Raw genomic sequence first — 26451 nt, forward strand, 5'->3', positions numbered from 1 at the left:
ATTTCATGCCCTTGTTAAAAATTGGTTTTATGGCCAGGCGTAGTGGCTCATGCCTGTAATCCCAACACCTGGGAGGCTGAGGCAGGAGGATCATGGTAGTTTGAGACCGGCCTGGGCTACAAAGTGAGCTCAGGGTCAGCCTGAACTGCACAGCAAGACCCTGTCTCAAAACGACAAAAAAAAAAAAAAAAAAAAAAAAACCCCAAAAAAATCCACATTGGTTTTATATGTTTAGCTCCAACTGCCTATTTGATAAAGTTTATGTCAACCATGAAGGGTGTTTGTATAACTCATGGTTGACTAACAACAGGTGGACTCCTACAGGAGCGCTGCTAAGGTCCCGGGCACAGGACACCCGTGCGTCTCTGAACTTTATTTGCCATCCACAGAGAAACGGCCTCTTCTCTCGGCACCGTCATATGCTGGTTATTTCAGAGCTTTTTGTCTGAAATTAACGCATAGACACCTAAGTCCCACTCAGAGCTTTTCAGATCTCTCTTCTGTTTGAAATCTGCTCGAGCCTGCACTTCCCTACAGGCCCCAACTCAAACTGCTCTTTCTCCCTTCCTGATTTTGCTAGTCTTTCTGCTGGGTACGTGTTCAGTTTCACCCTACCCTTTGGGGTGGGGGGCTTGGTCCTGTGTGGACTGAATGGAGCCCGGGAGTCCGCTGTGGCTGAGCCGCCCAGGGAAGCAGGCCCCTCACAGAGGCCCTGCCTGGCTCCCCTCGCGGGAAGTCAGGGGAGACACGTGCTCCACCCACACACACTGGGGATCTTCTTGGAAAGTGGCCTAGGAAGCTAAATGACGGTACTGATACATACAGTAAGCTCAAGACAGTGACAGCTCTGGTCCAGAACACAGAGGCCGGGGATGAACTCAAATGTCACCCTCGAGTTGCTGGCTCTGAGTGCTCCAGGTCAGTATGTCAGCGAAAGGACCACGCCAGGCCTTTTTATCACACTTGCCAGGACAAGAACGTAGAGATACCCAGCAGCATTCACGCAGTAACGTCCCTCCGAGCACTCCACAGGTGAGCGCGGCCGCTCCAGCACGATGCGCAACCTGGGAGCTGAGGTCGCCTCTGTGCACTCCACGCGGGGGATGCGAGGTGCCGGCCGCACGGGCACGGAAGATGCTTCACTCATGCAAGCCGCGGAGGCTCTGCTCAGCTGGGTTCTCACGTCGCTCTCTTGCACTTGCAGCGACAGAGGCTTAGAGGCTGCACGTGCTTGTATGGTGTCACCTACCAGGCAAACCAGAGAGCAAGAAGCACGCTCCAGGCAACTCCCAGGGCCCACGTTCTTCCCATGTGGCGCTGCGTCTCCACCCCTGCCGCGCCACCTGCCTCCTCCCGACCCACTCACTGAGTTCTTTCAGGGCTCATTTGCCTCCTGCTTTATTTCCAGATACCCCAAATCCACCTAACCAGAATGCGTGGGACTTGGCCTCCAACAGCAGAGACACAGCCGATCAAACTGTGCAGTGGGCCTGGGCCCTGTCACACTCACACACACACAGACACACACACACAGACCATCAAAGATAGCTAACATGTTATCCTACTGATCTCTCTCAGCTCACCGAAGAGAAAGGTTTGCGCTGGTGTTGTTTGGAGGATTAAGCGCAGATGTCTTGTGCTCTGACTAACTGCAGCTAACAGTATATACCATTGTTACCCCTAATTGTTGTGTTTTGAAATTTTGTTTTGTTTTTTCCCCTTAAAAAACAACTAATGTACAATAAAGTAAAACTCAGCTTCCCAGTCTGGTGGCCAGAAGGCCAGGCACAGAGGATTTTCACCTCCAGCTCTGACACCTCTCGCAGGGATCCTGAACTGGGACCCTGTGCAGCCGTGGGGCCCAACTGGCCAGGGGTGGATGTGCCTGTCCCCACTGCTCTCACCTGGGAGCTCGGATGTCTCCCCCTCGGAGAGATCAACTCATGAAATTGCACGGTGAATCAGCACAAAAAATTGGTCACATTTGTGATCCTTCCTCCCAGCTGCCTCTGCCACCCGCCTGCCTCATGTGAAAAACCTCTGCTGTTTTCTTGGAAAGCACGGAAGCTGGGGACAATGCGAACGAAGTCCACACTGGCACATTTAGCTTAAACACGTGCAGCAAAAGATGAACGGGCAGCCACCCAAGCTGATGCCAGCTTCCCTCCGTCCTGCTCCGTTTCCAGAGTGATTCATTCGGGAGCTCCATGGCTGCCGATGAAAGGAACGCAACAGGCCTCTTAAATTTAATTGCACTAACAGCCTGCGTTTCCCAGCATAACCAACTGGCTCCAGTTAGAGGGGACGCAAGCCAGGGCTGGCCTGCCGAGGGCGGCTCGGCCGCTGCCATTTATGGGCAGGGAGTTCCCTCAGGTCAGAAACTATTTTCTCCCTGGAAGAAATGCTGGGAAATTCCAGCACAGGTGATTTTCAGGCAGATGGTAGGCCCGATATATTTAGCGACTCCAAAAATACCATTCTATTAATTACACTGTTAAGACCTTGATTATAGCCAGCCTGCTTTGGTCAGGCCAGGGCTACTTTACATGTACCCTTGAGGTTCTTTTAACACAGCAGGCAGGGCAGCTAAAGAATGAATTACTTGGGGTGACCGTAATCTGCAATTTGAGAGGGGTATGGATAAGTCACTGTTGTTTACTGAAAAGTCAAGGTGGGACTGATTACGTGAGAAAATAGCGCATATTCGTGCATTATGTATGCAGAGAGAGCTACAAGTTTACAAAGATAAACAGGGGTGGATGGATGGGTGGGTGGATGGGCAGACGAACATGTGGACAGATAAAACAGATTAGGCAGAAATGTAGACAGAAGATAGATGGGATGAGGTCAAGCGACAGCTCAGGTCCAGTAGTACTGGACAATGATAACAGCTCTGAACGCTGCAATTTGACAAATGCTCCTATAATCAGTGGGACAAATTAGGATTGTTCCATGACCTTTAAAAGTTTTAATCAAAATATTGCAAACTCTCTGACTGCCAGTGGTTGTTTGGAGAAATGAAAAATATACTAAAATTAATGTTTATTTACTAGTCTCGTTTAAACATCAAAAAGACTGGGAATTAAATCTTTATTTCTTGGTTTAAAAATTTTTAATTTTGCCCCACACCACTTCTCTGCACACAGCTGTCAGGTCTTTGACTCCTGTCACTGCTGAGGCACAGAGAGCATCTTTTCCGTCCCATGGCACACTGTCACCCTGTACTAAGTTTCCATCCATTAGCACCGCATCTGCCCGTTAGCTCCGGGGTGTAAAACACCTCTGGCTGCTCTTTCTCTCCAGCTCTTCCCCTTTTGCCATTTCTTGCCTGTGGTACAAGTTTACTCCCACCCAATTCTGCTGTGCACCACCAGCTTTTGGAACGGCCTGCCGGTATAAACGTCCCGCAGACAGTTATTTCTTCCACACTCCCATTAATGTTTGACTTGGATTCCATTTGCAGATTGCTACTCTGTCCTTTTATCGCACTGTTAGTTCTGCTGGACAGTGTCCTCTTCCTATAACCATTCTTGTAAGATGCCATCTGGATCTGGCTTGGGGAGACAGAGACACCCATGTAAACTCTGTCTTCTGTGCATGGATGGCTAATGGCTGTGTGATGACCAATCACCTACAGGCTTTGAAAGAAAGCATGTGATTGGTCATGGTCAGTATGAACATCTGCTATCTGTATAGCAACTGGTTGACTGGTCAACTGATGAGCGGGTAGCAGTTTGTGCTTTTATTCACATTATATCTATGCTGGCTTCTGACACTCCTGGGGAATGGGTATGTGCAAAGCAAGGCCAACTTGTAAGTGTGTGCGTGTGTGTGTGTGCGTGTGTGTGTGTGTGTGTGTGTGTGTGTGTGTGTGGTGTCTATGGCGTTCCCTTAATCTGCCCTATCAAAGATGACTTCAGTCTCTAAGACCTGCTCTTTGGACCTAGTACAAATCAGGAAGGAGGAGGAGAAGGGAGAAGGCCTTCTCCAGGTCTTCTTCTGCCAGGCCCTTGTAGGGAAGAACGGAGAGGAGAGGAGACTCTCCATGACCTTGTAGGGTCAGAAGCACCGGGAGCAGCGGAGGACAGAGATGGATGTGGATGAGCCAGAACATGTACCTCCGTGGGCCTGGCCCTTCCCTCCGTTTCCCGACTGCGGGTGGGGGATCTGAGCAGTTTCCACTGTCTCTCAGTGCTGCGGCCGGCCTTGGGCATGGGGATCGGCTTAGAGGTAGATCTGGAAGCCTCACTCAGTGGCTCCCTGGGCTCCATATCAGCTCAGCTTCGAGGAAAGAGCTGGCTGGGGAGTGAGAAAAAGAAGCTCAAAGCTCTGTGGCCCCCGAGGCGCCCTCTTAGACTGTCCCCCTGGCCTCTGCGAATCCCCTGCGGGGTCTGGGATTACAGAAATGTCCTGCCTGGAACAGAGCGGGCACAGGACAACCAGGAATCACCCAGCGCTTCTGCCAGCACCACCTCTGCAGGTGCAGCTAAGCTCACCTTCCCGCTGGGAAGAACCTGCACCAGGGATGAGCAGCACAGAGCACCGACTGGATTCTCCGAGCTCCCAGCTGAGTCTTTAAGTTTTGCGGTATTGGGATTTTGCATTTTAAATCCGAGATCATTTACAAGTGGGGATACCAAGTCAAAGCAAAACACCACAAAGCAGAGCTCCCCGATTCTGGCAGGTCCCTACGTATTAATTACTGTTAGCTTGTTTTTCTCAAATTTCCTGAAAGGACTCGATGCACAGAAAACTGAAAAGATCAAAAAGCAACGATTGAGAAAACACAACTGGGGCTGAAGCATTTTACAGTTCCAGGTAGGAGTGAGGGCCCTCAGGAGCAGATGGGGTTACAAGGAGCTAAGGATGCGAGGCCAAAGGTTCTACACGGCAGTGCGTGGTCTGTCTAGGGTGACGATGCCCCCAGATGCTGTGCTGGGCTGTCCTGGGGCACAGTCCTGCCCCAGGGTCTGCAGAAAGGGTCCTGAGGCTCCCGGAGAGCACATACCTGATGGTGGTGGGTGAGCCACAGCCCTCAGTGAAAGAAACCCTGACCTCACAGCATTGTTCTGGTCCCACCATCCCTGGTGGACCATCCATCCAGCTCCAAGGAGGCTTCAGAATTTGCACTGATCAGGATTTTCATTGTGATTCAAACTCTCCCGCTCTTTGGGACCCAGAGTCCTCATCTACAGAAAAGAGGTGGGATGAGGGCACCCCTACATTCCCTGAGGTCTGATTTAGTACGGGATGCCCCCGGCTGTCCATCACGTCACATGTGGACCATCCATCCAGCTCCCAGGGCCTGAGGACTCCCACTACTGCTGGGCATCACCCAGTGACAGTGCCACAGACCATCTCTGCCCTGTCCTCTGCCCTTTTAGGTGAGGGCATCACTAAGTTCCCTGCAATATGATTTGGTACAGGACACCCCTGGCTGTCCATCACATCACATGTAGACCATCCGTCCAGCTCCAAGGAGGCTTCAGAATTTGCACTGATCAGGATTTTCAAAAGGAAATTCACATCATTATATCATATTATTTTAGCTTACATAAATCCAGCTTCTAAAGCCTTGGAATTAAACAGAATCTGTACAATACTGTAACAGAACCATCGTTATTCATCTATAAAATCAAAGCTTCACAGTGTAGGAAAAAACAAAGGACATCAATTTAAGGTAAACTACAGCCAAATATATATGGGTCACATTTTATATCTTACCAACACTAAGAAAAGTCGCTGATATATGTGATAATGTAAGAAAGGCGCGGTATTAGGGTTTTGCCATTTGTGCTAACGTTTAGTCAAACCCATTCCTATCTCCGCACGCTAGGATTCCGTAGTGAATATTTTTTTAAATTCCAGTAGAGATTTGCCCCCTTGGATCAATGGTAATCTTTTAAGAAGTCTGAGGATGGAACCTTTTTATTTCTAGTAACTGTTCCTGATAATCTTTACTGCTGTAGTGCATACTGGTAAAGTCTTTGAGGAAGCACCCGCCACAATCGTGTAAAACAGAGCAAGGCTTTGTACACCTCTCTGTGTGAGCACCTGGCAACACGTCTGCTAATACCTGGCATAAACCAAAGGTTTAACTTCTAAACTGCCTAATGCATTAGGCACCTCTGAAAAAACTGAATGTCACTAAGGATGACATGGTTTCCTTCCTCAGCTGCCCAGATGGTTAATGGTTTTAAATAAACTCTGTGTCTGAGGGCAGAAGGAGACCTGGGCCGGGACCACTCAGGTCCTTGGTGAGCAGTGAGATTACCACAGATCACACCCCTCTCCCTCCAGATCCAGCTCATTCTTGGTGCCAAAGGTCCTCATCTATCCTCACAGAGCCCCCGTGGGTCCCCATCATCCTGCCTACTGCTCAGCTTCTGCCATCAGGAGCCACCAGCAGGACATCCGTGGCCTTAGGTAGTGGACGGCGCTTCCTTCCAGCTGCAAAGCTCCCTGGCTTCAGGGGACGGTAGTTCCTTCCCAGGCCTCGCAATGGTGGCATCATGGGTCGCTGTCAGCCTGGGGCTCCTCCCCTTCTCTCCTCATTCCCTTCCCTCTGCCCAGTCTTCAGAATGACCCCTGCATTCATCCCATCCCTTCCAATCTTTACTTTCAAACCCCAGCATCTCTTACTGGACCACCCCGGTCCACCCAGGCCCTTGACCAAGTGGGGACATTTTTCCATCAAAATCAGCTCTTCTCCTTGTTCCTCTCCAGCAAACGTCTGTTGCCTTTGCCTTTCTAGGATTCATCCAGTCTTTCCCCAGCCCAGCACCCTGTTTCTCCATACGAGAACCGCTCCTTTATACCCGTTCCGACCCAGGATTAAGTGAGGCTGAGCTTAGGACTGACGAGGGCTGGGCAGGTCCAAGTGAGTCTCATTAGGTGGCACCCCAGGACCTGCGCTGGAGGGACTGGGAGACAGGCCTCTACTCATGGAGACAGCCGGGTGTAAGGGAAACACAGGGCCAGGTAGTGAGGGCTGGCTTGGGAGAGACCAGCGCGGTGCACAGGGGAACAGAGACGGCGAGGTGCACAGAACACCGGGATCTGATTTTCTTGCTCCCCCACGCCTGACCCCCGCTCAGGGACACTGGAGTTATCGGAGGACACCCGCCCTCTTTTCCAGCTAAGTTGAATTGAGCCTTCTCTCCCTCACATCCAGAAGATTCATAACTAGCAGTTCCTCGCCTAATAAACTGTGTATTTGGCAAGAGTAAAAAGCAGAGGATGTTAGACTCTGACTTTCAAAACTATCAGTCTGCTCTATCCTGGCTCCCCGTGTGAGAATGGACCGAATTACCCGAAAGGACCTGAGCAACAAACAAGCAGTTATCAAAACCCACAGAACCCGCTTCTCATCAAGAACATCAACTTCCCCATCTCCCTGGGCAGCAGCTGTGTCGTGAGTTCGAGTCCTTTGCACGCAGCTGTGACACGTGAACCCTTCACCCCTTTGCTTACCCATCCATTTGACAATTAGTGAGCTCATGCAGTTGGCCACACACGTGACAGCACGCTGGGGAATCAGTGCTGAGTGAGACAAACTCTCTGCTCCATGCACAAGGCAGACCGCAGTTCAGAGCAGACCAGAAACCCAAATGGGCTGCTAGGGAGGGAGCCAGCCTGCAGCCCGAGGCCGGAAGACACCCCGAAAGAGGGGAGCCGCTTTCTTACCTTTTCGGCGAGCCAGCCAAGGTGCCGGATCTCTCGTCCCCCGGCAAGGCCCGCTTTCCCCAGCTGCTCCCGGACCTCGCTGATCGCCCGGGGCAGCAGCTCGCTCACGCTGGCATGGATGGCGCTGAACCAGGCCTGCGCAGTGGCCGGGTCCTTGCTCCTGAGGATCACCGTGTGCTTCGCGTCCGGGGAGTGGATCTCAAACTGCCTGGATGAACCGGGAGAGCCTGGTTAGCTGTGCTTGGTGGAGCCCACTCCCCCAGACCTGAGCTAATCCCAGCCCTCCTCTGAGGCCCTGCCACTGTCTCATGGTTTCCTGTCACGGTCCCACCACCCGTCTTCCACGCACACATGTGCAAATGCACTGATATTCATCAGTGCCCAGGAGCCTCCCTGTGCAGCCACCAGATCACCCCAACGGGGAGATCACAGCTACCCGGCTTAGTGCAGCATCAAGGCGAAACCTGCATGGCGTGTGCAGAGACCCATGCAGTCCACTCTGGCATCGCCTTGCCACTGCAGGCCGGAAAGAAATCCAGCGAGCCTGCGTGACCCTGTTGCCCAGTGTTCACCAATTGAGAAAATTTCAGAATACAAAGACAGAATTTCACATTCCCCAGGACCCCTGTCTGCAGCACATGCGACCCTCAGAGAGGGCCAGGAGGGAAGGGCCCCGTGGGGAGAGAGGAGCGCTATGATACTGTATCTAAAGTCGGACACCACAGCTTTGTGTCGAGACTCAGCTTGCACTGCTGGGGAAGCAGCCATGATCTGTTACCGAGACCGAGGGGGAGGAGAAAGTTCCCGGCAGATGCCTGGCTAGGAAGAGATCACCAGGGGACAGGGAGCTGTGCAGAGAATCCTGAGCGGTCTGGGGCACCCTCTGTGCACTCTGCCAGGACAGCTGTGTTCCACATGCAGGACGGTGCCACACACTGCAGGATGGTGCCACTCACTGTGGGACAGTGCCACACAGCGTGTGATGGTGCCAGACACTGGAACAGTCAGAGGGCACAGATCCAGGCCATTTTACCACACGCAGAGCTCGGTGAACAGGGTGTGACCCAAATGCAGGGCTCCTCTGGCCCCAGCTCCCCCTGCACAGTCACAGGGCGCTGACCTTGCCCCAACCTGGCCAGAACTGACCTGCTCTCTGTCTCTGTCTCTGTCTGTCTGTCTCTCTAGTTCTCTACATCTATCTATCTCTATGTCTCTCTCTATATCTATCTCTATCTCTCTATATGTCTATCTGCATCTATCTTTATCTCTCTATCTCTGTTTCTCCACCTCTGTCTGTAGTACACCATGTTTGCATCCCTTGTGTGGAGGTGGCACATGGGCACAGCTCACCCTCACCCCTTTATCACCTGCTTTCCCTCGTCCCCCTCTCTTCCCTCCATCTCCTGACCCCCTTCTCTTCTGAGAAAGCTGTCTTCCTGCTCCCTATCCCCTATCGTTGATTTATATCTTGTGTTTCTCATCTAAGAGAAACCACAGCCTGTTGAAGCTTGTGTGTCTGATTTGGTTTACTCAGCATTAGCGTCCCGGATGCATCCACTCTCCCACAGATGGCTCGGCCTTCGCCTTCTCCGTGGCACAGGAGCATCCACTGTGTGCAAATAACCCATTTTCTCTGCCGTTCATCTGTTGATGGACACATCAGCCAATTTCAAGGTTTAACTATTAGCATTGTGCGGCCGTAGGCACAGGCATGCATATATCACTGGAATATGATGTCCGTAACTCTTCTGGGAAGACGGCTAGGAGGAGAACAGCTGGGTGGGACGGAGTTGCCAGTTTTATGAGGAACCACCACACTGTTGTCCACAGGGGCTGCACTGGTGTGTGTTCCCACCGAAAATGTGATTCCTTACTCCTTCCCACAGCCGCCAGCCTCATCAGTATCTGTTACTTGGTTTCTAGGTGATGGCCATCCCTTCTGGGTTAAGATGGAATCCAGTGCTTTTAATTTGCATTTCTCTAATGGCTAGTGATACTGAGCATTTCTTATGTACATATCGGTAATTTGTACTTCTGAAAAGTGTCTGTTCATTTCAGATGCCTAACTTTTGACAGGGCCCTTAAATCTGGGAAGTCTAACCTTTTAGTTCTTTGTATTAGTCCAGATATCAGTCCTCTGAGACACAGCTGGAACAGATGCTTTCCCCATGCTCTAGGTCTTCTTTTCACTCTGTAGGTCTCTTTGGCTGCTTTGATTTGCTATAACCCCATTTGTTGATTTTTGGTACTATTTCCTGTGCAACCAGTCTTATAATTTTTTTGACAAATACTTTTTGTCCAGGGAAACTATTTTATGTACTCATTCATGTGTGTGTAAACATAAGTATCATTTATTCAAAGATATAAGGGCTGGGAAATTCAAAACTGAAGACAAATTATCCATTTATTAATTTCCTTTCATTCCTTAATTGTTATGCTATCATCCACTATGAATTTATTACTTACCAGGTGAGGTTGTAGATTCTTTTATATCATTACATGTAATGTTCCTAATAGTTTTGGGACTGTTATTATTAATCCCATTTCACAGAAGAAAAAAAGTTTGGAAGGAAATAGAAAGAGGCTATTTACCCAGGCTCACATGGGGTGGGGATGGCTGGGAGGCGGGCTTAGGAGGCCACGGATTCAGTCAGGTGCAGTGGTGCACACCTGTCATCCAGCCCTCCGGAGGCTGAGGCAGGAGGGTCACTGTGAGTTAGAGGTCAGCCTGGGCTACAAGGAGTTCAAGGCCAGACTAACCTACATAGGGAGACCCTGTCTCAGAAAATTAAAAAAAAAAAATAAAGGTTATGGATTCAAATCCTGTATTACAACATCTGTGCTTTAGACTGGATGATGTCCAATAGCAGGACAGCCACTGACACAGTCTCCCAAAGCAGCCAGAAGCCTGGTTTCCATCATTAACAACCACGGCCGATCCTGCCTCCTTAGCTCCTGAGTTGCAAAATATCAACTGTGCAGCCCGCCTGAAAGCTACGCGTTCCAGGGCACCTGGCCCCGCTAACATCCGAAACCAGCCTCAGAGCAAACTTCAGTTATAAACCTCCGCTGTGGGGGAGCAGCGACTGGAAAGTGGCTTCTCTGGAGGAATTTTGGCAACAATTAGCAATCTTTGAGAAATCCGCAAAACCAGTCTGCCTGGTCAGGCTCTGAAGGTTAATGTGATGAAATAAGGCACCTGCAGGTGACATTTTCTTAGTTTAAAAGCAAAAGGTATCCCCTGCCTCTAGGTGTTTTACAAAGAAATGGGCGGTAACCCTAGGTGGCTGTTCCTTCCTCCCAGAATTCTCATTCTTCAGGAACATTCCACTTAGAAGACAAATCAGGATTCCTAAGAGCATTAAAGAGAGCTCAGTTTGCTTTTCAAATGACTCCATCAGTATCTGTTATCTTAGAAACTTAAAACATGCAAATACTTCACTTACTTTCTTTTGACAACCTGGACTTAGTTTTCAAGAAATGACAGCTGGAAAAGCAGCTGCTCCCCAAGTATCTCTGTCTGTCTGTCTCTCATACACACCACACACACACACACACACACACACACACACACACACACGCCAATTCCAGCAAAAAGGAGAAAGACTTTCACCTGTTGCATTGCCAGCGTCTAGAAAGCAGATTTGTAAACCAAACAGGTAGTCTCGTGACAGGGACTCCCACTCCTACACTTTGACAGCATCTGTCATTACCATTCACTTCTAAGAGAACATTATAAAGTATAACACATGAGCCACCCTCGGGTCAGGGCTAGGACATCACAAGCCTCCCAGAAGGCCCTGTGTCCTGCTTTCTGGTGCCTGTCCTCCAAAACAGCCAGTTCTGCAACTTCTGTCTCTGTGGCCACCTCGGCTTTGGCCAAGGGGACAGCCTTCATTTCCTTTCATTCACTGCGGTTGTCTGCATGGAAGGACACTGGCCCGGCTCTAAGCTGAGTCCCACCCTTTCTCCTGCTGGTCCCTCCTGGGCACCTGGCAGCGCCATGGGGCTTCCTAGGAACACACACGGTCAGTTCCGTCCCTGGACCGGCGGTCAGGAACGGCGCAGTGTGGTGCGGCCAGCAGTCGATCAGCAGGGAGAAGCTGATCTGTAGGCACCTAAGGAAAAGCACCAAGCCTGGGGTTTGCCAGGGGTGCCCAGGGCTGGTCGAGACCTGCTGGATGGTGACCAGAGCTGTCCCTAGCCAGTCTTCAAAGACAGGACACAGAAGAGGGAGTCCTGTGACATTGTACAACAAATGCTCTCAACAAAAAGTAACCTTTAGAAACCCTTCAACAGCTCTTTCTTCCTTTTCCTCTTCCTCTTCCTCCTCTTCTTCCCCTTCCCCTTCTCCTTCTTCTTCTTTTAAATCATTTGGTTGGGTCTGGACGCTTGGACCCTACACCAGACCTGCCAAGTGAGACCACAGAGCCTGCAGCTGGGCATTTGCCTCACCTGCTCCAAACATTTTACTGACAGTCACAACAGCCTCCTTAAGCCCACGGCCACCATCCCCTACAGACCTGCAGTGGCCCTGGTGACTGTCAGCAGAAGGTAACAGTGCAGAGGGTTCCAGGACAGCGTGTTAGTCACCTACGCCGAGGAACAAGTTACCCCAAGGAGGTGGCTTGGAACTCCAGTTACTCCGTTTCACAATTCTGTGGGCCAGTCTTTGGGGACAGGCCCAGCTGGGTGGCCTGGATTAGGGACTCTCATGAGCCTGCAGCTAATACGGGGGCTGCAGGAATGTGAGGGCTGAGCCAGGGCGAGGTCACTCTTCTAAGCAGAGAGCTCTCCAGGGTGCAGGCAGGAGGAGGCTTGGGTTCTTTGCTCTGTGGGACTCCTGAGAGGCTGCTTGAGGGTCCTCCTGCCTGGTGGGGGGCCTCCCCAGAGAGCACAAGGAGCCACTGCACTCTCCAGGACCTGCTCACCCATGTCACAGCCCTGACTTCTCACGCATTCTTAGAGATGAGTCACTGAGCCCGATGCACACTAGAGAGGAGGACAGACAGATATACAGACAGACAGAAAAGAAACTGTGGATCTAGTTGAAGCCCATCACAGAGAGGCCCTGATGGAGCCGGGTTCTGGAAAAAAACCTCCTTTCAAACACAGGGGGAGAGTTCTCAGGCTGTGGTTTCCTGGCCTGCAGAATCCGCAGACTCAAGGCATAGTAGAAAACAGCCCCTGCCCAGGCTGGGCCTCCAGACTGTAAGATCAGACACGTGGTAGACCTTGCATGGGGGTCAGCAACAGCAGGAGACATGAGACCAAGCCTCTCACTGACACATACTAGAGCGGCTTGAAATCACCCAGTGACAGTGGGCAAGGGACTGCTGGCCGGCCCAGCAAGAGCTTAGCACAGAAGAAAGTGTCAATTATGTGTGCAATGAAGAAGTGAAAGTTACCTACACCAACACCAACAAAATCCAAAGACAGAAGAAAGCTGGGCACAAGCTTCCTCTTCTAACACCAACAAACGCTATCATCAAAACCAAGTACCGGGTAGGGTACCCCAAAGCTTTTCAGTGACAACCCAAGATTCTGAACAAAGTCATGGAATGATCATACCTCTATCCACCCACCCATCCGTCTACTCAGCCATCCACCTATCCACTCATCCATCCATCCATTCACCCACCCATCCATCCACCCACTCATCCATCCCTCCACTCATTCATCCCTCCACTCATCCATCCATGCACCCATCCATCTGTCCATCAGCTACTCATCCATCCATCCACTCATGCATCCATTATTGGCCAGCACAAATTAAAAATGACAGCTTTTTGTTGATACACAAATCTATCTCATTTTACCAGCACAGGGGCCACAGTGAAATGCATGTTTCAGTGTATGAAGGGACAGAGACAAATTCACCCCTGGCTCCGGGTGGGTTGTGACACTTTTTTCTCAGTAGCCCACTTTCTCACCAGATAGAAACAGATTCAGATGTGCTCCAGGATTTATTGGCTATGATGCATAAGCCCAATTACCCAACCTCCCTGCGCCTCATTTTCCTTTATTCATAAGGATAACTCTGGCCCCTCAAGGTTATTGGGAAGATTAAACCAAACAACAGCTGCACAAGAGGCCACAGTGCCAGTCCTGTCCTGAGCAACACTTCCGGTCTCTGAAGAATGATCTCCCCAAATCCGAAGGGCTGTGGCCACTCTAGCAAGGAGAGGTGGGAGGGGGGACTCCGGGGCAGCTCCTTCCAGAGTCCTTGGAGTCAGAAGAAAATGCAAGCCCCATGGAAGCTGAAAAGTTTTACAAAGACTATTTTTAACATCCTGGACTGGAAAAAAATAATTTGGGGGGAAGATGCATGAGTCTTTTGCAAAATCCTGAAAGATTTGGGGCAAAGCTGGCAATTCGTCACTCCTCACCCCGTCCGTCTTGGGTGCTGCCTGGCAAGGGCGACGGGAAGGCAGCTGAGATTGAGATCGCCTGGAGGTGAGGACGGGCTGCACCGGGGCTGCCAGCGTCTGTGGGACCCCTGTGCGCTTCCACAGCCTCAGTTAAATGGTGAGCGCGTGGAAAGAAGAGGCGGAAGACGGGTCCCTCTTTCTGTGGGTTTTTACTGACAACTAACTGCAAAAGAACCACCTTGGTGCAACATGTTTGGTGTTGCACATTCTTTTGAAAAGACAACTTCAACTCCTGCACTTATTTAATCTACAGGCCTTTGGGCGGAGCTAGAGATGAGGAAAGGAATTAGGAAGAAAGGCAGGAAGAAGAGAACAGGGAAGGACCAGAAAAGACACCAGAGTGACAAACACCCCAGCAGTGTGTGGGCAAGAAATGAGCAAACTGAGCGGTGGTGGTTGCTGTCATTAAAATAACAGAGCAAAGATAGGAGTGATGCCAGCCAGGAGCCCACCTGTAATTCCAGTGCTCTGGGAGGCCAGGTAAGAGGGTCACAAGTTCAGGCCCAGCCCAGGCAATTTAGCAAAACAAAACCAAAATACAAGAGGGTGGGGATGCAGCTCAGTGCCAAGTGCTTGGGTTCAATCCCCAGCATAGGAAAAAGAAAAAAAGGATGACACAATGGAAAAGCCCAAGACAGAAATTTGAGACTAGTGTCACGTCAGTGTAAAGATGCCCGGGGGGGGGGGGGGGAGGGTGACGGGACTAAGCCTGGAAAACGAGAGGTAAGGGTTAGTTAGGAGGGAAACTGATGGGATGGCAGGATGAGAAGGGGATTCTCCTGTGAGATGCAGTATCCGCTGGTTCTGCTCCGTACTGGACGTTCAGTGCATTGGAACAGAAAGGAGAAGGAAGTGTGGATGGATTAACTTACTGACTCGACACTTGTCCCCGGTCAAGCTGTGAACCCCGTTACTGTCTCCCCGGTTTCCATCCGCGACTTCTAGTAACAGCTGCACTTGTGTGGGTTGGGGCTTGAGGGTCTGAGGGCTGCTGCCGTGAACCAATTTGGGCCAAGCAGGTTCAAGCCCAGCAGCTGTGCCGGGGTAACTGTCCAGCAGACGTTTTCCCTCATCATATGCAGGGCTGATGGCAGAGCACAATGAATGCTTCGAACTGAGATCACAGTTGTGAACATGCTCTGTGACCTGTAAATCCCAATGCGGGAAACATCATTTATGCTTTTAACATGATAAGACTTAGCGGCTGGGAATAAGAACTGTACTGCTGAGCGTCATAGCTGGTGGGTTCTGGACAGCTGGTCACTCTCTCCTGGCCACACAGTAGTAAAGAGACAATGCATGGATATAGGACAGAAAATTCCACAGTGTCTCAGGATACGAAAAGGAGTTAGAAACACAGTGTTTCTGCTGGTTTGCTTTTCTGCCTTGTCCGCTATCCCCGTATGCTACAAGGGGCCTAGGGTACGGTGGGTGCAGTACCCAGCTCTGCAAACAGAGTCGCGTATGGGTCACTATCTCTGGAGTCAAATGGCACCGACCCAAAGCCCAGGTCCGTGTGGGTCCTCAGCGTAGCACTGATTTGGAAACAGGATCTTTGCCGATGGAATTAAAGTAAGGGCTGAGAGGCGAGCTTTTGCCTTACCACCCTGCTCATCTACCACCAGACTGGAGGAGACCCTGCAGAGGGGAGGCGAGACTGTCTCGATGCAGCCACAGATGGGGGGCCGAGGAGAGGCTCTGCCTGGCCAATCTCTCAAACCCTCCACAGAGATCCAACTCTGCCAACACCTCGGGAGTTAAGGGGGTAAACGTTTGCAGTTTCAGGGTGCCTCATGAGTGGTGCTTTGTGACGGCAACCCAACCAAACTGACTCCTGACACCTCAGGGTGACTGCTTCCCTGTGTGCAGTTAGGGGAGGACCACCCTCGTGTTTGCAATCCGTGGATGCTTAAAAATATTAAGGCACAGCTCACTCAGAACTGGGACTGCTGTGTGTGCATTTCAACACACTCTGGAGTTTGCAAAGCCTCCTGGGAAGAGACAAAGCACCCACACTCCAACAATCTTACAGCCCAAGCCAGGCATGGTGACACATGCCTATAACCGCAGCACTCGGGAGGCTGAGGCAGGAAGATCGCTGTGAGTTCGAAACCAGCCTGGACTACAAAGCAAGCTCAAGGCCAGTCTGAACTGTATAGTGAGACCCTGTCTCAGAAAGACAAAATCTTACAGCCCAACAGGGCCACAGGTCGCTAGAAGAAGGCTTGCACCCAGCAGGTCCCCACTCGCCAGTGAGGGAGCTGTCTTTGCTGGGCTGAAGAAAATCTGGACAACCACTGGCGATGAGTCCTACATTTCTGGAACCGGGCAGGAGGGAGGAAGGGGGGTGAGCTTCGGCGCGGGAGCGGCAGGCCGGCTGACTGGGGCTATTTTCAGCAGCCGGGCTTTCATAACTCCTATTCTGTTCCCGGTTGAAGTGACCACTGCTTGATGAATTGTGTTTATCTGTAGTTCAGCGATAAAGTTCTCTTTTAATTCCCCACTGAATAGAAATATTTAGGGCAACGCCACAGCTGTGTTTATTCTCACACTCCAGCACAGTTATGTAAATACCGCCTATGGAACTCTTTCTGATAAAGCCCATCCCGACCCCGAGGAATTACATGCGCTCTCTAGATGTCTGCCAAGATGAGCAGCTTCGATCCAGCCTGGCACGGCCATGAATGATATCACAGTTTCTCAGGGATCATCTGGCAACCCTCACAATAAAAGAGCAATTTTCTTCCCCTCGTACTCTCTCAAAGGCTCCACTGAGCCAAAGACCGTTTCCCAGCATGCCGCCTTCTCCGGTTTGGAAACACCACGCCGACACATAAAACTTGAAGCCTCCTAAGACAAACATTAATAAATAAAATGATACTTGCAACCTGGCCACAGAGTTTTCAGATGACCTCTGCCCTCCAGTGTGAAGCTAGAGAAACACAGATAGAGCCAGTTAGGAGGCCGCAGCTGCTGGTTTTGGCAACCATGGGAGGTGAGGGAAGCACAAGCCACGTGGTGGTCACCGCTGTGCTCGGTCCCCAAAGCTGTGATTCCCACGGCTGATAACAACACTTCCCACCAGTCCCACACCGAGCCCTCGGTCAGCACTGCTTATCTCCGGACACTGGGACCCTGAGATATTTTCATTTCTACTGTGTATTCTTTTCAACAACAACAACAACAAAACTTGCAGTGCGGTCAGAAAAATACTGAATTAAAAACATCTCTAGGAAAACAAACCTTTAGCAATAACGTCAGCAGTGAAGTAATTCACCAAGAAAAAAAATTCTCATATGAAAAGAAAAACACTGAAGGAAATATTAGAGTCTTTTTTAAAATCCTAAAATGGATTATAACTAAAAGACTTAGAAGACATTTTTTTTTAATGCAGGTAACAACTCCCCCCCCAAATCCATTTTATTTCAAAGAGATAAAAAAAAAAAAAGAATTCAAAACACATCAATCGGGGCAATAGTGTTACCACATGCGCACTGTCACTCCCAAATCATTCACCCAGAGCACAGAACATCTGCAGTCAATCATCCGAACAACAACAGCACAAACTTTCTCTTCATTGAACTCGGAGAAATCAGCAGGATAATTGTCTTAACTATTGCACACACACAGACGCACACGTGCATGCGTGTGGATGGTAACAACTTTCACAAAGAGGGTGAGGACTTGCCCTGCAGGTTAAAAATTTCTCCGAGGAACTTGTTTCCTTTTCTCTGTCCTCACCGCCATCCAGCCAGTTGCTATTCTACAGGGTACACGTGCAGCGGGCCCGGGGCCTGCAGGCTCTTCCAGTCCGTGATGGGAAATGTTGGCACTGGAAACCGAGTTCATCTGACTCCCAAACCTGTGTCTGAGTTGTTAGGCTCTGCTAAGGGTTCATCACGATCTGTGTGCCGAGGACTGGTGGTCCCCGAAAGGTGACACAGGGAGGAGCTCGGGCAGAAGCGTGTGCAAAAAGGATCGTGGGACCCGACTTGCTGTCCTTTCCCTGCTGCCCGACCCAGCTCTGGGCAGCTGTTCTCACATAAGTTCCCACCACAATGGGCAACCTTTGCCAGGGGCGGCCGGATCTTGGATTTAAATTTCCAAATTGTGAGCTCAATAAACCTTTCCTCCGTAAGTTAGCTGCCCCAGGCATCCACTGTACAGCGAAGCTGATGAATCCATGCTCCATTTAGCGGGAGGCTGAGAGAATGCGGCGTGGTGTTGGAAAGGAGGGACGTTTTTCATGTTGTTTGCTGCTCAATAGCATGAACACCCTTCCTCTGGATTTGGAAAGTTTTCCCAATTATAAGTTCAACTTCCCCAAGGCACAAGTCGGCACTGAGGCTGCTAATCTTCCCTGTTGCTTGGGATCAGAGCACTCACAGCGAACGGGAGCTCGGAAGGAGCAAGGTGTGGATGTGGTGGCCAGGGGTCCCTGTCCCGGCAGGCACAGCGGTGGAGGTGCCCAGCTTTCGGTGGCGGAGTGGGGCCATTCCCGAGGGCCCTGGTGCAGGCAAGGCACCTGGCTAGCGCGGGAGCTCCTGGAGGCTTCTCAAGCCGCACAGCATCGGGGTACAGTCCTAGCACAGCGCCCCCCAGGTGGCCGTCCACTGAACTTAGCCCCGTTCTCAGAAATCTCTGTAAAACACAGGAGAACCCGAATATCCTCAACCAGAGCTGATTCTATTGCCCGAAGCTACTGTCCAAGCTAAGAAGGCGCTGCTCTGATGAAAGCTACTGAGACCATCTAAACAACACGAAAAGTGTGACCTGAATAGCAAAAGGAGTCCGATTTGATGCTGTTTGTGATAAAATAAACAAACAAACAAACAAATGAAAAATCCCATTTCTAGAGCAGATCACGCGGGATGCAGCATTCTGGAAGCTCTAAGGGGAACCCCCCCCCCCCCGTACCTCTCAAATTGGCTAGGTTTTAGGTCTTCAGGAACACAAACATTTATAAAATACGTGAAAAATTTCAGCACTTTGCCCTTATCAAAGTTTTACAAGGAGTCGATGAATGTTAAATTCAGAGACACCACTGTTTATTCGCTAGACACCTCACCTGTACCTCTCAAAATAGTCTGTGCTTTGAAATTGTGGCACTGATTTTGTAAATGTGCGAGGTTGCTGTGCACATCGGATAAACATGCGTGTGCGCCTAGAACCAGCATCAGCCGTCCTGCCACAGCCCAGTGCCAGGCAGATCTGGGAACCTGGGCCTACTTTCACTGATTTGAATTCAATGATCTTAAGCTTAAGATATCCAGCTAAATGTGACTCTCAGATAAAGAAGGGCTCACTGCCCAGTGTGGGCACATCCCGGCTAGCAGCTTCTGGTGAAGATGGTGTCAGGCATGCGAATAAAAACTGCACAGAAAATAAAGCCACTAGGACTCCATGGTAGACAACCCACAGCGGTGAGGAAGGGAAACGCCAGGGTGCTGCTGAGGCTCCCGGCTTATGCAGCCGAATGAATGAAGGGTAGTGTGACCCCCTGGTAAAAACTGAAAATGAAGCTAGGCATGGGGTGCACGACTGTGATGCCAGCATTTGGGAGGCTGAGGCAGGAGGAGCCTCGTGAGTTGGAGGCCAGCCTGTGTTACATAGTGAATTCAAGGCCAGCCTGAACGATAGAGTAAGACCTTACCTCAAAAATCAAGCAAAAATAAAAACTAGAAATTACCGAAAAGAATGCATTTGGGTATTAAAAGAATACATGTGGGTATTACAGAGATATTTTGTGATGATCTCAAATTTGCAGTATGTGTCAATACCAGCCCTTCCCTGTGAGTCTGCTACTCTGTGGTGATTTTAAGGACACCACTACCCTCTCTTGGTCAAGGTTAGGTGACCCAGTCATCCTGAGGCCGCCTGTGCTCTTGGCTAGTGCCACCTCCACCTCTCAGCAGGGCTGCCTTGGTGGGCACCAGAAAGCAAGTTCCCAAGTTTTCTTGGTAGAGCTGAGACAAACACTTCTCTGGAATAGGACACAGGTCATATTTCTAAACCGTCTGTGGTGAAACGGTCACCAGAAATCATGACTTGAGGAGAAAACTGAGGTTTCGTTCCAGGAAAAGTGCTGTAAATATCAGTGTTTGCCGCGGGCGTGGGAGTGGCTTTGGGAGCATGTCTGATGCCTGTTTAACATCTCAGAAAACATGTTTGGCCTAGAACACTTGGGAAGTAGCCTGCCTGCCCAGTCCAGAACAGACGGCTTTCAGTGACTTGAAAGTCTCTTTCTCAAGGGCACCCTTCGTAGTTAGTACCCTCCACTAGACAGGAAGTTCTGAGGACAAGAACTCTCCTCCGACCATTCCTAACGCCCAGCAGAGGGGGGCAGGCTCTGCACAGGGACTTCCTGAGTTACCAAACGGGTGGCTGTGCCTGCCAGCGAAAGCTTGTCCTACCTGTATGGCTGGTGGCTGCCTTTCTGGAGTAAGTTCTATTAAATGTCCAGGTATATTTACAGTAGTTAGATGTGTGCTTTCCTTACTGGACATTAATCCTTGTAGTCTTAAATAATGGAATTTAACCCATAGCCCAAGTCTTTCGGTTCTAAAGTAACTTTTCTTGCATATCATGGGACATGTGTCTTAATGAGAAAGCAGGTCCTGCAGATCACACAATCATGCTGAATTTAGAGACGGTTTCTGCCATGATTCTGTTTATCAGGCAGTGCACCACACATGACATTCCTGGGCTGCAACCACTAGTGTGTGAGTCACTGGCCTTCCCAGATTGGATACAGGCAGCCTTGGCCAGGTACAAAGCTGGGCAGGAAGAAGACACAAATAAAGTAGGATTAGTCCAAAGGGCTGACAACTCAGATGCCATGTCAACGGCCACTATCTGGGATATTTATAGAATCTGTCGAGCCCACTTACGACACCACGAGGAAATGCAGCTTCATCCATTGTCAATTATTTTCTGAGCACCTGTTACCTACGAGACATGGCATCAGGCACATGGAATGAAGAATTACCATCACTGAGACGATATCCATCCATTTGGGATAAGTAGTAAGTTGTTAACTAATGTGGAAAACTCCTCACGTGACAGAAAAATTTCTACCTGTCTTAGGAGCGCACAATTTCTTAACAAAATCTCAATAAACTGTGTAAGCCACAGTTGACCATGTAATGTCAGCAACTTGCTACATAATAACAGCACTTGATCATATCCCAAATGGTGTCCACCCACGCTGTGTAAATTCCTACTAAGTCTTTGTCAGGACTGAGAGAGCAGAAGAAGAGGAGCACGGGTGAGGGCAAAAGCAGGGTGTCTACCTCTAGGAACCCCATATGCACAGGGCTGAGTTTCCTGTGTGATGCTTTGGGCTGTAAACGTCCCCAGAGGCCCCGTGCTGAAGGCTTGGCTGCCAGTCTGTGGTCCTGCTGGGAAGCCAGGCAGCTTTCAGAGGGGAGGCCCAGTGAAAGGAGGTTGGGTCACTGAGAATGCACTCCTGGAGGGCACACGGGAGCCCCGGCTTTTTCCTTTTTCTCCTTGTTACCATGAGGTGTGGTGCTGCACACTCCTTGCCATGAGATACTGAGGTGCCCTGGGCCCCCAGCTGACCATGGACTGAACCCTCCGAAGCCGTGATCCAAAACAAATCACTTCCCCTTAACATGGACTCTCATGTATTTTGTCACTGACTCACACGCTGGGGGAGGCAGCACACAAAGGCATCGGCATCCAGGAGCCCTTTAGCAAGGATCCAAAAGATGGTCCTGAGAGAATGTGGAGAAGGGATAAACTGAGGCCCAGGAAGGACCTGAAGAGGAACTCAGGGACTCTGGGTCCAGGAAGTGGGAAAGACCACAGGCAGTGTGAATTACCAGAGAGAACTAAACACAGATAAAAGCAGACGTCGAAGGGATCCCGGTGACATGCATGGATAAATAAATGATTACGGTCAGAGTTAACAACCTGGAAGGACGCGAGGTCATTTAATCCAACTGCCTGGTTCACAGATGAAAAATCTGAATTCTGGAGACAAGTGATATATGCAAGGTCACGTATGGACCCGGGGATTTCTTAACAACTCAGTTTAACCAAGTTTAGATAACCAGGAAGAGTGAAAAATTCATGATGTGTTAAGGCAAACTTAACCTTCTTCATGATCTTCCACAGGGATCTTGAATTCTGGAATAGTTACTCTTTCTGAATTTAAATCACTCGCTGTGTACTCTGCAGCTGTTCCGCTGTCAAGGCCTTTTGGAAATGACAGTTTCATAATTATTTTCTCTGTGGAAGCCTTTGCTCAAAGACACTTTCACCTTTTTTTGCAGATAGTAATAATCATTTTTATTACCTGAAGGATTTAATACAAGCACAAATAAATAAATCAGCTACCCATAAAATTGTTCTTTTTTGAAAAATCTATATCTGACCTATCTAGGCAAGTTTTAAATTGTCATGCAATTCTGTGCTGCTTGTCAGAGAGGGTGAAGACTGGAATAATGCAAAGTTCATCCCAACTTTTAAGAGGCCATGCAACATGAAATTCCATGGGTCACTGTTGCAGGAAATGCCAAGGCGTCAGCCACGTTGGGCAAAGTCATCTCTCCGTGGAGCAGCAGGGCTTTGGGGTCAGGGTTTTGTTTTGTTTTGTTTTGACTTCAAGAACTTTTTAAAAAGCATATGTATATGAAAACAGTGGGACGGGAAAACCACTGCAGAAGGAAATGAGCTGGAAGCCGTCTAAGTCTCCATGTGGAGGTGCACGGGGTGGAGAGCAGACCGAGCAGCGCGGCCACGGCTTCTGCGTCTGCTATGCTGCCAGGGGGACCTGAGCCCGGGTGGGCAGACGCCAGCCTCTGCCCTGCAGTGCTCCAAACATTTGCCCCCTCCAGATGTGGGAGTCAAGTGATGAGCTCTACGTGCAGCATCACATTGCAGGCTTAGATAGGCCCACTCTGAAAGAACAAAGAGCCAGATTTGGGGACAGGGCAAGGACAAATATATAGATAGTCACGTTTGAAACAGCCATTCAGCCACCCCCAGCTGCCTGCTCTCTGCGAGGTGATCTGCCGCACCTTAGGGATGCTGAGGCACACACTTGTGGTGCCCCTGGGGAGCTCGCCATGCACAGGGGCTGGGCAGGGGCGAGGGCTGGTGGGCACAGGACCCAGCAGCCACACGTGGCACATGGTCTGCTCCATCCCCTCGCTATAAGCAAAGCAGCCTTGGGCAGAGACCCAACCTGCGCATCTGTTTCTCTCCTACGGCTGGAAGTGGGCTGCATGACGACAGGGGTGAAGAGGAGAAGGTGGCTCAGTGAGAAAGGCACAGCGGAGGTCAAGGGCGGTGGCGGCCGTGCAGGGACACACGTGGGACACTGCTTCGCGCACGGTGGGGGCTGTGAGGGGTTCTCAGAAGCGTGGAGAGGAGGCAGACAAAGAAATGCAGGGACAAACGGCAGAGAGCGAGCGCAGAGGGGATGCGTGACAGAACCACGTGTGTAAGTCGGTGACAGGATCAAGCTCGGGCCTGAAGGAGGACTGGAGCGGGAGATGGGGAGCCTGAGGGCACAGCTCTGGAGTTACCCATACCACAGGGTGCAGGAGCAAAGGAGAGAACACGTGCAGGAGGGGCAGACGACAGCAGAGTCAGGCAGGAGACCACGATAGCGTGACCCCTGGACTCCAAGGTAATGCTGGTTTCTTCAGGCAATTGTGCCCTCTAAATATTGAATCCTGAAAATGCCCTTGCATGCGTGCAGAGATCTGGGAGGCAGGGCGTACGCAGATGCAGTGCAAGCCATTTACAGCTTTGTCCGGCGGGTGGTTCCAAAATAACGGTAACGCATGGCAGAAGAGGTGCATGGGTAGAGAGCGCCGCGCAGGAGAAGAGGAAAGGCACGCTGAGCCCGAGGCCCGGAAATCCTCCGGGAAGGTAAAGGCCTCGGCGGTGGCTTAAGGAATGAGAGGCCTGACAGGTGGAGGCCGAGGGAAGGCGGCCCGATCCGTGGGGACACAATGACCAGGAACACACAGGCTCGGAAGCCGGGGTGCTCAGAGGCAGCCCACGGTCCAGTTCCTCAGGAAAAGCATGCTTATGCCAGCATTTACTTCAGAAGCTCTCCTGGAGAACAATTCACAGACCCCTTCTCCTCCCATTTCTCACCACAGTTTCCGGAATTCTGGTAACAGAAGCATGCAGTACGCATTCCTTTTATCCAGCTGCTTTCACAGAGTAACTGGAGATCCCTGCCTTCTGCCGTGTGTGCCCTTCACTCTCCACGACCGCTCGGCAGCGTTTAACTGCATGAGACCCCACCGTTTACCCCCTCAGCCTTTGATGGCCGTCTGAGCTGATGCCAGCTTTTGGCTGCCACAAATCACAGTGCTATGAATATTTTGTGCATTTGTTTGGAAACACACTTTCATTTATCATGGATAAACAACCAGGCGCGGACTCTGGTTCCCTCAGCAAGGGCTCAGAACTTCCACACTGTGTCAGAGGGGTCTGCCCGACTTTCATCTGAAACCGGAGCGTGGGAAGGTGTGAGTCCCTCCACATTCCTGCCAGCACTTGGTATGCTCGGTCTTTTTAATTGAGCTAAGTTCAGGTATCTCACAGAGCTCCAATTTGCATGTCTGCAGTGAAGCCAGATGTAGAACATCTTTTCACGTGCTTATTTGCTATACACTCATCTTCCACGGTGAAATGTCTGCATAAATTTTTGCTCAGGAGGGGGAGCGGGGGACTGAACCCAGGGCCTTTGCACGGATTTCATCCCCGGCCCTTTTTCTCAATTTTAAGACAGGGTTTGTCAAAATGCCCAGGGTGGCCTCAAATTTGTCACCCCTTTGCCTTAACCTCCCAGACTGCCAAACGGGTGTGTGCCACAAGGCCTGGAAATTCTAAAAACTGCATGGAACCTGGCACAGTATACAGAGAATACACATAACTTATTAGATGCAAAAAAAATATTTCCCCTGATCTGTGTTTACATTCTCTGAAGAATAAAAGTATAACACTATTTTCTTTGTTTTATATCAATTTTTTTCTGACTGGATGTGAGTTGGGTGCTGTATCTAGAACTTTTGCCCAGGTCAAATGCACAAAATGTTTCCATTTTCCCCTAGTTTCTGGCTTTGCACTTCAGATGATGAAATATTTGAAATGTTACACAGGGTGCAAGATGTAAGGCGAAGCTCATTTCTGTCTTGCAGCTGAACGTTTGATTTTTCCAGGGCCATTTGTTAGGAAGAGTCTCCTCTCTCCGTCGAGTAGCTGTTGCACATCTACTGAAAACCAGTTGCCCATGTCTGTCTGAGTCCACTTATAGACTCAAACCAGCCACGTTTGACAGCAACACCCGTTTCAATCTGTACTTTACAAAATGCCTGACATGAGGTGGCATTAGTCCTGGCCCAGACCATGGGACGAGCTGCTGTCTTCTTTCTGTACATGTGTTTCTATTTGACACTGTTTTCTTTCCATCTTGAGGTTCATTTAGCATTTGTTTTTACAGTGCAGATTTGCTGGCAGTGAGTTTATGGAGCGTTTCAGTCTTCATGTCACCTTAATTTCTGGGGGATACTTTTGTTGGGTATAGAATTCTAACTGGACAGGTTTTTTTCCTGTAAACCTGGAACGTGTAGCTCAAACCTTCTCAGTGCATTGCTTCTCATGATGAATCAGCTACAGGGTCCTCTCCCCACCCCAACCCACCCGCACTGGTCTGAGCATAGAACTCGAGCCCTTGTGTGGCCAGGAAAGTGTTCCACCCCCGAGCAGCCTCCCAGCCCCGTCCAGCTTTCTCCCAGTCACTGCTGTTGGACGCTGTGGTTGTGAAGTAACTTGGTCTCATTTGAGTGATATTCCTTAAACTTAGGGTTTATTAAGATTCTGCAGGGCTGTGGATTTATAGGGTTTTAAAATCAGTTTTTAACAGCTTTCTGACATTGTTTATCCCAGTGTCTTTCTGCCCCTCGTCTCCCTTGAGGACTTATCAGGCTGCTTCAATGTGTAGCACTGATTCTGTATTTATTTAAAGACAGTAATTTTCTGTTTTGCTGAGCAAACTTCCTATTATTAGGTCTTATCTGCTATGAATCTTATTCACGTATTTTCATTCACACATTATAATTTTCACCTGCAGAAGTTTGATTTGGTTTAAAAAAATAACTTCATGTCTTTACTTTTGAAGTATATGGAATGCAGCTCCACTAACTGTGGTTAGTGCTTGGGTTGGGTTAGTCTAACGTCTGTATCGGTTCTGTATCAGTGTTAACGGACTGGTTTTCCACCATATGATGGATCATGTTTTCTAATCTGTTGCATGTCTGGAGATTTTTGAGTAGACGCCAGATGTTGT

At 49.9% G+C, this 26451-nt stretch overlaps 1 protein-coding gene across 1 annotated transcript in view; it reads right to left on the reverse strand.

Annotated features, from left to right (window-relative positions):
• The window catches only part of Sntb1 (syntrophin beta 1), a 199580-nt gene that overhangs the window by 62615 nt on the left and 110514 nt on the right, over window positions 1-26451 (reverse strand). Inside the window, exon 3 of the mRNA XM_003480170.3 lies at window positions 7687-7894. Coding sequence (XP_003480218.1) covers window positions 7687-7894 — 208 coding nt within the window. The remainder of the gene's footprint in view (window positions 1-7686; window positions 7895-26451) is intronic.

This window comes from Cavia porcellus, unplaced genomic scaffold (genome assembly GCF_034190915.1).
Source record: "Cavia porcellus strain 051 isolate PalLab524CR breed Dunkin Hartley unplaced genomic scaffold, mCavPor4.1 scaffold_10, whole genome shotgun sequence".
In the NCBI taxonomy this organism is placed as follows: domain Eukaryota; kingdom Metazoa; phylum Chordata; class Mammalia; order Rodentia; family Caviidae; genus Cavia; species Cavia porcellus.